Source organism: Rosa rugosa, chromosome 6, assembly GCF_958449725.1.
Source record: "Rosa rugosa chromosome 6, drRosRugo1.1, whole genome shotgun sequence".
In the NCBI taxonomy this organism is placed as follows: Eukaryota; Viridiplantae; Streptophyta; class Magnoliopsida; order Rosales; family Rosaceae; genus Rosa; species Rosa rugosa.
This window is the reverse complement of record NC_084825.1, coordinates 34,900,878-34,911,378: the sequence shown is the minus strand read 5'-3', so window position 1 is coordinate 34,911,378 and position 10,501 is coordinate 34,900,878. Positions and strand designations below refer to the sequence as shown.

The 10,501-nt window shown below is 36.5% G+C and overlaps 1 protein-coding gene across 1 annotated transcript; it reads left to right on the top strand.

Moving 5' to 3' along the window:
• Positions 1 to 8,265: 8,265 nt before the first annotated feature.
• LOC133716646 (BON1-associated protein 1-like) lies at positions 8,266 to 10,201 on the top strand. The gene is made up of 2 exons (XM_062143328.1): positions 8,266 to 8,285; positions 9,622 to 10,201. The coding sequence occupies exons 1-2, from the start codon at positions 8,266 to 8,268 to the stop codon at positions 10,199 to 10,201; spliced, it is 600 nt and encodes a 199-aa protein (XP_061999312.1).
• Positions 10,202 to 10,501: the final 300 nt, after the last annotated feature.

Sequence of the window (10,501 nt, the reverse complement as noted above, 5' to 3'; positions counted from 1 at the left end):
TTGGCGCCTCATGAAACGACATCGTACGATATTAGTTTTGTACAATTTTCTAAAACCATCTCTGAATGTTTTTTTTTAAAGATAAATTAAATTAAATGCTAAAATCTATAGGACAACCAGAGTTTACACGGTCAAACAACAACGCTCTTGAGGCTTCCAAAGGAACTCTATCAGTCCAAGAAACATCATTAATAGAAGTATGACTTAGATTTGCTACTGCATCAGCTACAAAATTCGCATATCTGAAAACATGTTTAAAAGAGATCGAGTGGAAGCAAGTAGCAACCTTCCTTATATCCCTGAATGTTGGTTAACTCTCTTAATAATGTTTGCATCAGATTTGCTAAACCATCTCTGAATGTTTGTTAACTCTTCTCTTATATGGGATTCAAAATAAGTTTCATTTGTATTGCCTCCACAAACAACCTACATGAAATTCCAGATGTAACTAGCAAATTCTTATCTGGCATAAGGATTATTATCAGTTTCCATTATCTGACTCTGAGCCTAATCTTGTACGCATTATTCTTATTGTTTCATATTCTCGTTTGTCACTTGTGCATTATTGTGCTTTTTTTGTTGTCATTTTGGGGGTTTCTAATTTTTGTAAATTTTTTTTTTCTATTTTGCCCCTTCTATAAATTAAAAAAAATTAATAAAAACTACTTCTTTTAATCATGTGTTCTCCCCAACAGAGTCAAATCTTCTTTCTCTCATTTGTTCAACCCACTTAAGGTTCTCTGTTCTTTTAATATAAGGCCATGGAGATTGATCAACAAGTTTTATTTTTCATTCTTTTTCCACCCCATCTCTATATAAACAATAATGGCTTCCATAATCATTGACTACTTGTTCTTGATTTTGAGATTGATTGGGACTTATTAGCTAAGTATGTGGTTGGGTTGAGGTTCAAATTGAAGGCTTGCCAAATCCATATTTATAATTTGGATTAATTTCAGTTTACCCCCCTGAGGTTTGGGGGTGTCATCATTTCACCCCCTGTACTTTCAATTTTGAATTTTTACCCCCTAAACTTTCCAATTTCAATCAGCCGTGTCCAATTTCTACTATTCCGTCCAAATTGGACGTTAAGTTTGACTTTTGACGGCTAAAATGGTCATTTCAACATAAAAAAATTTAATGATATATCCCCAATAAAGTGAAGAAATATTTGTAAAAAATAATTTTACACTTTATCTGTAAATAAATATCTGTATATCCCCAATAAAGTGAAGAAATATCGGTGTAAAATCATTTTTGCTCTATGATATTTGTGATATATCTCCAATAAATTGAAGAATTTTATGATATATCCCCAATAAAGTGAAGAAATATCTGTAAAAAATGATTTTACACTTTATCTGTAAATATCTGTATATCCCCAATAAAGTGAATAAATATTTGTGTAAAATCATTTTTTACAGATATTTATTTACAGATAAAGTGTAAAATTATTTTTTACAAATATTTCTTCACTTTATTGGGGATATATCCTAAAATTCTTTACTTTATCAGAGATATATCACAAATATCGTAGACCAGCGAGCGGCTTTCAACCACCTAGAGTATTTTTTTTGTTTTTATAAACCTATTATAACTTGTGGTGTATAGGTTGAAGACAAAATAATAAATAAAAAAAGTAAAAAAAAAAAAAAAAAAAACTAAAAAACAGAATTTTTTTTTTTTTTTTTTATTTTTTTTTATTTTTTTATGTTGAAATTATCATTTTAGCCCTCAAAAGTCAAACTTAACGTCCAATTTGGACGGAATAGTAGAAATTGGACACGGCTGATTGAAATTGGAATGTTTAGGGGGTAAAAATTCAAAATTGAAAGTACAGGGGGTGAAATGATGACACCCCCAAACCTCAGGGGGGTAAACTGAAATTAATCCTTATAATTTTATATAAGTTGAAACGATAATCGAAGAAAAACATGATATTGAATTGGGTTAAGTGAGCTCTGTACTTCCTGGGTCTGAGAAAGCGAGAGGTACCAAAATTGGATTGCTTCGCACAAAGAATTGGTCTTTATTTTGGTTTTTGATGCATCAATAATGTTTAATGAGGCAAAGATTGAACCTTTTTGGAGGGAGGTGCAGTTTTGATGATGATGTGATGATCTTTTCTAAATTGGAATGAAATAGAGAATTTGTTATGTGCAAGGAAGAAAATATGGAATATGAAAGCATGATTTGATGAATTCTTTACTCATTTTGCTGCTCAAAAGGGAGGTTTGGCTTCCCGGATCCATACCCAAAGACTAATTCTTGTTGTTTTTTAAGGTCTCATTGCGAGGAAGATCAAATAGCTAGGTTTGTAATGAATAGGAAATTATTTCTCTTCTTATCTTTTTAGTGGGTAAAATAGGAAATAAAATTTTACAAAAATTATAAGAGGTCTAAATAACAAATGGGGAGGTCTAACTAGAACCACTCTTTTAGGATATATGAAACATATTACATTTGCACAAACTAAACATGATCCTTATTTGCAAGAGTTATGGCAACCTAGCTTGAGGCAGGGTCATGACTACGAGATAAAATTGATAAATTATAAGAGGAAGACTATCATTCATCTTTATTTTCTTTTTTTATATTGCGATTATTGGAAACAAACAACATATGGTAACCATATACAGACTAGTAGGCAGGGCTATGCTTGAAAAGGCACCATTGGTGCAGCTGCACCAGGCCTCCAATCACGTGAAGCATATATAATATACACACAATATTTCTCAGGTAAGGATATCATTACCTCAGCTTATGGAACAGAATTCCAGTTTTTGGGCACTTTTCGATCACATATTCACATCTTAACTGTTCAGCTTTTAGGTCCTAATGTATAGATCATATCTGCAAAATTTCAGCTAAATTGATGATCGTTAAGGCATCCAAAACTGCAATTTACACGAACGAACCGAATCTGTCAAACCGGATATCCATATATATATATACAGCCCTTTTTGGCTGCGGATATCCGCACTTAAGCAAAAGGTGCGGATTTCCAGTTTTTCCCCACTTTCCGATCATATTTTCACATCTTAACCGTTCAGTTTTTAGATCCTAATGTATAGATCACTTCTGAAAATTTTCCGCCAATTTGATGATCGTTAAGGCATCCAAAACTGCAATTTACCATTATAAACACGAACGGTTCCGGTTCGACAGATTCGGTTCGTTCGTGTAAATTGCAGTTTTGGATGCCTTAACGATCATCAAATTGGCTGAAATTTTGTAGAGATGATCTATACATTAGGATCTAAAAACGGAACGGTTAAGATGTGAAAATATGATCGGAAAGTGGGTAAAAATGGGAAATCCGTACGTTTGAGCAAGTTTGTATATATATATATATATATATATATATATTATATATATATATATATATATATATATATATATATGTATATGTATGTATGTATGTATGTATGTATACACAAACAGGCTAATTGTATCACTTGCAGCTTAAGGTTTTACAATAAACTTTTCTTGTGTTTAATAAGTTTTCTTGTCTTAAAGGTGTTTGGCTCCAAAAAGCAGTCTGGTGTGCAAACAGTCTCTTTTGAGTGCGCAGGCGTGCCAGCACCGTAGGGTGCAGTCGTTGGGGCGTCCCTTGACTTGACTTCTTGATCAAACGCTGTGGACGAGGAGAGCACCAACCTCGTCGCCAGGTTCTTTTCTATGCCTTTCAGAAAATGACTTTTTGCCTTACGGGTAAGGGCTTGTGGTGTGATCTCTTGTGTCACCGAGTCGATACTTAACGTTGTAGGTTAAGCAGAGCAATCACCGGGAAGTAGGAGAAAGCACTTGTGATGCCCTGGAAATTCGTATTTATTTTCCGAGGACTTTCCGGAATCTAATTGGTGATTATTGGATGGTTTCGTGGCTCGTGGATGGAGCGGAAGTGTTTCGGACGAATTTTTATTCGGAAAATATGACTTTAGGGGTGGCGCAAAGGTTGACTTTTGATACGTTGAGATTCTCCGAAAACTTCCTTCACGAGAGTTGTAGAGCGCGTCGATACGAGTTCGTGGACATGTGGTACGCGTCAATCGGAGTTCGTATGAGAAAGTTATGGCCATTGGAAGAAGTTTCCGTTTTAGTATAAATAGAGAAAATCAGAAAATATTTTCATTTCCCACTTTCCTTTTCCGGAAGTTCTTTTTTCTCTCTCTTTTCTCTCTCGGTCGACTCCTTCAGAAACGAAGATTTCCGTCTGACCCGACCCGAACCCGGAAACCCGACCCGACTTTTCCGGCGGTCTCCGGCCGAGAAATTTTCCAGATCAGTTCGTATCCTTGCTCTGGTCGTCCCTCTGGTGTCCTCTAGCGGCGATTCTCCTCCACGGCGGCGCTGCAAGTCGGCAAAGTTTGGTGTTTTCGGACCCGACCGGAAAACTTAGCTCCGGCGACGGCACGGCTTCAAGCTTCTTGTTGTGGGCTCAGAGCAACCTTCTGGATCGATATATGGTGTTTGTTTGGATCGATTTACGTGGAAATCGGTTCAACTCAGTTTGAGCAAAAATCCAAACCTTGTGAGGTAGTTTTCGACCCTTTGTGATTGTTTTCTGACTTCGAGCTAGTTATGAGAATTCACAAGCATGCTTAGATGAAGCTTTTTGATGTTGGGAGTTTTGTGAAATATGGAGTTTTGGCCGGCGGCGGTGTTCCGGCCATGTATGGGACTGTTTCTTGTATTATATGTCTTCTACTCGTCGATACGAGCGTTTTGATATATAATACGCATATTTTGGAGTTCGTATGGATTTGTTATGATTTTAACCGTTTCATATCGGTGAATTTATTCGATCCGTGAGGATCCAAGCGTTCGATCGACTTGTGGTTTGGACATATCGATCATAGAAGTATTCCGGAGACATTGGGTGGTCTCGGATGTAGTTTCGCCTCATTTGGCGTCACTTTGGGAATTTTGGTTCGATTTAGGGTTTCGAACGTTATTCTTTGTGTTTCATTTACTGAATCACGGCTGTACTTTCCTTAGGTGCTTGACAGAGTGCATTCTGTAAGTAGTCTAGTGGTGTGAAGACGCAGCGGGAGTTTTGAGGTGAGTAATCTCACAATGTTCATTTACGAACGGGCTTACCTTATCGTTTTGTTAGTTACTTAGTTAACTGCAAACTATAGTTGGTATTAGTAGACATTCCTGAGTGGATGACTACGTATATATATATATTTACGTGAAATATATATGTGTAGGTGGATTTGTGTGATAAAACAATAATTGGGTGCGTTCATTTTATTGTTTTGGGTGTGACTTTTCGTGAAACAATATTGGTGAAAGGGTTGATTTCCTTTTGTTTTGAAAAGTGTTGTGTATTGTGGAACATTTTAGTTCACGGGTGATTTATTTAAATGTGGGTCTTGAACCGGGAGTAATTGATAGGGATCAATTACGGGGAATCTTTCATTTTAGATTCGTGTAACATTTTGGGTCCAGTGTAACTCCTTTAATGTTTTGGTATTTATACCGTGGATCCATAGACTTACGAGTTGAGGGTCGTGGATCACGAAAGTGATCGTGGGTGGGAAAATCGGGAATCCACGCCTTTGGCCGGGTTAGTGGATACGATCAGTTAGAGCTCTAGTCTGTCCGCCGTGATTTGTTTATTGATTTAAACGTGATTTGAGTGAGTTTATCTCGTGATTTGTTTATTAATTTAAACGTGATTTGAGTGAGTTTATCTCGTGATTTGTTTATTGATTTAAACGTGATTTGTGTGAGTTTATCTCGTGATTCGTGTGGGTTTATCCCGTGATTTGTTTATTGATTTAAACGTGATTTGAGTGAGTTTATCTCGTGATTCGTGTGAGTTTATCTCGTGATTTGTTTATTGATTTAAACGTGATTTGAGTGAGTTTATCTCGTGATTCGTGTGAGTTTATCTCGTGATTTGTTTATTGATTTAAACGTGCATTTCTGAGTGGATGACTATGTGTGTACATATATATATATATATTATGGGATATATATATACATATGTATTCATGTATTAGGGGCTTCGTGGTGAATCTTTGTTTATTGATTTAAACGTGATTTGTGTGAGTTGTTTCCTCGATCGAAACGTGCGGGCTTTCATCCCGTAGTTTTGGTGTGAGTTGTTTTGAGTTACTCATACGGGCTTGCAAAAGCTTACCGGGTTTGTTGTGTGACAACCCGGTGCACCATTCCAACGGTGTAGGTGTTAATCCTGCAGGGTAGGATAATCGGGGCTGAAGCTGAGGTAGCTTGTTGGCAGCAGAACTGGTAGGAAGCAAACTTGATTGGCTTTGCCATTGTCATGACTTCCGCTATGTAGTAAACTCTGAGGAGCTTTTCCGTTTTATCTTGTTGTTGACAATTTAATTCGTAAGCTTATGTAATATATGACTCTGTGGGCGGGTCAATATTGACATAGTGGGTTCAGGGCATCAATATGTATGTTGTATAAGGGGAAAAAGTTTTCCAGGTATTTGGTATTGATGGCTGAACGTTCACGCATGTATAATTATGAGATTATATATCGATTTTTATTTGTGTTAAAAATCAGGGGCGTGACAGCACTGGTTTTGCTAAAGCGTGACTTTAGCTTCGTTGGGTTGCGAGGGCGTTACCCTTGCTTCGCTGGTTTTCAACTAGGTTGAAGGTAAGTTTGCTTCGGAGAGACTTTGAATAATCGTTGAGATTGATTGATTGAAGAGTTGTCTTTTTTTTTTGTCCTTGAAACCTGGTATTTATAGCTTAGGGTTTCGACTGTTCCTTGACATAGAAGGATTATTGATTGAAGTTTCCTATTCAATCTCCGCCACTTGAATCCAATAAGGGCTCGTTTTCCTCATGGATCTCGGAATGGGTGAAGCTATAACCCAAACCCAAGCAGGCTTAATTTTGGGCCGCAGGTATCGGCCTGCTACGCTAAATCCCCTAAAAGAATCTTGCCAAAAATACTTTTGGGCTCAAACAAAAGGATCTGGCCGGATTGGAGGCTGCAGGACAGAATAGTACTGGGGGAACCTTCAAGCTACCAAAAATTGAGAATTTCTAGCTAAATGCATGAAATAATGTTATGTCCCTCAGAGTACTTCATTTCAGAAGAAGAAGAAGAATCTAGCTAGTCCTTGCAGAGTACTTCATTTCTAATTTTCTCCTTTGTATGATTTCTTACTAATTTCCTTGCATATATGTAGAGGGGGCTAAAATTAAGCACCCACAGTTCAGTGAGGAGCTAGACAATTAGACACTGCAGGAAAATATGTTTTTATTCAAATCACCAGTATTGTATAGTGCTTTTTTAGTTAATTCTTGGTTTAGCGAAACAAAAAAAAAAACACAAATTACAGAGAAAGTTCTTTTAACCAACCCAAGTTATCGATCAAAATCAAAAGTCGAAAGCGCCTTTACGAGCACATTGAGCACAAATTTGGCTTCCACTTACCTTGTGACCCAAAATAGTTATAGCATCTGCGTTCAACTCATCTTCTCTACATGCAGTTAATGGATAATTGTGGAATATATATAAATCTAGGGGACCATCTTGTCATTTTTGCCATTTGATTAAAATTTTGCATTTATTTAATATTGTTGGAATATAGTTAAATTTTCTTTGATACCAGTGATTTTTTTCAGTTAATAATCTAAAAACTGAAAGGTTTTGACCATATTTAATGTGAAAAATAATTTTATATATATATATATTTCTCTATCAAATCCAATACTTCTCATTAGAATACTTTTTTTTTTGACACTCATTAGATTACTTTCTACTCTAGGAAGAAGTTCTAAGATAAGCGAATCTCTCAATCTCCCAACTTGATAAAATTGCAAAAGCACAAAACTTCAGTTACATGGTAAAACTAAAGTGGACAAAAGCCGCAGTCACAACTAAAAATCTAACATCTTATCAAAAAAAAAAACTAAAAATCTAACATCCGTAACTAATCTCATACAATCTAAAGTAAAATAAACCCGAAAAAAAACGCATAAACCTAAGTTTTGACTACAGAAGATTTATCTTGAACCAAAGCTGAGTTGCCCGATAATCAATCCTTACTCCTTAGCTACTTTACAAAACATGTTATGAAAAATCAACCTCAGCAACATCTCTAAATGACTCACTAGCTACTTTAGTTTCTCCAAATGGTGGCTCGATCTCTACCATGGTTTCTAAATTTAAACCATTCTACGGTTGCTTAACGTGAACTTTAAAACTAAGCTAGAGTATATAGAATTCTGGGAAACGCATTTTAAAATTCATTTGAAGAAGAATCAATGAAACACGTTGCAAAAGAGTAAGTCAGAGAGAATGCTATTAGAAATGGCATAGATGTCTAGTAAGTTTCACTCCACTGGAAAAAGTTAGAGAAAGTACCCCCAAGATATGACTTGATGACTAATTTTCACATCTTTTCTAGTCATATGATAATGAAGCACAGCGACATAATCGAGTAAAGTGAAATTAAGAAACAAGAACAGGATGATGATTTCCACTTGAAAATGCTTAACTACAAATAGTTGGTATATTACCCCACAAGATTTGAAGCTTCAATGATTCTATTTGCCAATTTTCAAACAACGTGTGGTTGGAATTTCGTATAAACAATGTGTTTACTTTTCAAATATATTTACCAAAGACGATTCCTAATTTTGTAACATGACTTGGAAAAATCTTCCACGCCAGAATTGAATTTTCCTTGTAATTTGAGGATATTCCACAAAACCGCATATCATCTCACACCTAGGGCTATCAATTCCGACACGATTCGATAACACGACTCGAAACCCTCACGAAATAAAACGGGTTGAACCCGCACGATTAAAAAGCGGATCGGTCGTGGGTTAACCCGCCATGACTCATTTAATAAATGGGTCGGCCACGGGTCAACCCACCAACACAAAGTGAATCCGTATAACCTGATTATGCTATACTTCTTTTTGAAATTTTAGACGTTGGGAGTATTTGATCATAGGATTAGGCAATTTGAAATATTTTGCTTTATAATTATTGGATTTAATTATTTATGAATATATATAATTATTTATATTCTTCGTTTTGTAGAGTTTTTAGTGAATTTAATCAATTTATGCATTTTTTTAGTTAAATAGGGTCGCATTGTTAACCCTTACATATTTGTTAAATGGGTTATTCGGGTTGGAAACGGGTAACCTGTTTAATAAATAGGTTGAGTTTTGGTTTAAATTTTTGACACAATTATTAAAATGACCCATTTTGTCTAACACGACACGACGTATTTGTTAAATGAGTTATTCATGTTGGAAACGGGTAACCTGTTTAATAAATAGGTTGGGTTTTAGTTTAAATTTTTGACACAATTATTAAATGGATTGAGTTTGAGTTTGTATCTTACTACACGATAAATACCTTGACCTGACACGAACCCAACCCGATACGACTCATTGACAGCCCTACACCCCACTAAAATCCAAAGGTCAACTCAAGAAAGCCCTTCCGAGTTGGTTTCCAAATCCCAGCAGAAATCACATCGTTGTTTCTCTCTCCTTTCTATTCCTTCCTAGGAATTATTAGGGTTCCTACCCTATATATAACAATCCACACGAGTCGTTACTCTCACTAGTTTAGTAGTTCCCAACAAATTTTCTTAGCAGAAGTGATTCATCAAAACTTCATTTCAACACCATGACGTCTCGACATGTAGAAATCACTGTTCTCTCAGCAGAAAATCTGAAATCAAACCGAAAACCCTTTAAGAAAAACTCCTTCGTTACTGTGCGGACCGACGCTGCCGTATCCACCTCCAAGTTGTACCGGACGGCGGAGACTGACTGCGAAGGTGGCGGTCCAAGGTGGAACGAGAAGATTGAGGTCGAACTTCCGGCGCAGGCTAGGAATCTGATATTGGAAGTACAATGCAAGAACGGTGCAAGGACGATCGGAGCGGCTAGCATTCCGGTGTCGGACTTCATCGGCGGGTGGGTGCCTGAGAACTACTTGCATTTTCTGAGTTATACGTTGAGGGATGAGAGAGGAGTGAGGAATGGGATTATTAATATCTCGGTGAGGATGAAGGTTCCGGAAGGTTTGATGTCGACGTACGCGAGGAAGGTGACGAGTGGGTTTGCTACGACGTCGTCGCAGACCAAGGTGGGGTATCTGGCGGTGGAGAACAGTGGTGTTACAACTGGGGTTCCACTGAATTGGAATAGCTATCCTCGAGTTCAATATTAGCATTTAGTTGATCTTATTGATCACAATATGACAAAACTGGTCATAATCAAGGAAATTTATTTATATATATGTTCCAAATTTGTCTCTCTCTTTTCTTTTCTTTTTTAGTTACATGACTTACATCCAAATTTGTCTCGTTAATGCAACGGTAGGCAACACCCTCATGCTAATTTGGAAATCAAAGAAGGATTCTCAATCAAAGTATGGTCGAGAGGAAAAGATTCGGAAAAGTACTATTAATATTTCAATAAATGTGACAATAGTATACATTTTGATATCCGGATCGGCAGAAAAATAAAT

Coding starts and splice junctions, on each gene's coding strand:
- LOC133716646 (XM_062143328.1), top strand. CDS start 8,266: ATGAAACACGTTGCAAAAGA. Junction 8,286..9,621: donor ATGAAACACGTTGCAAAAGA/GTAAGTCAGAGA, acceptor TTTTCTTAGCAG/AAGTGATTCATCAAAACTTC.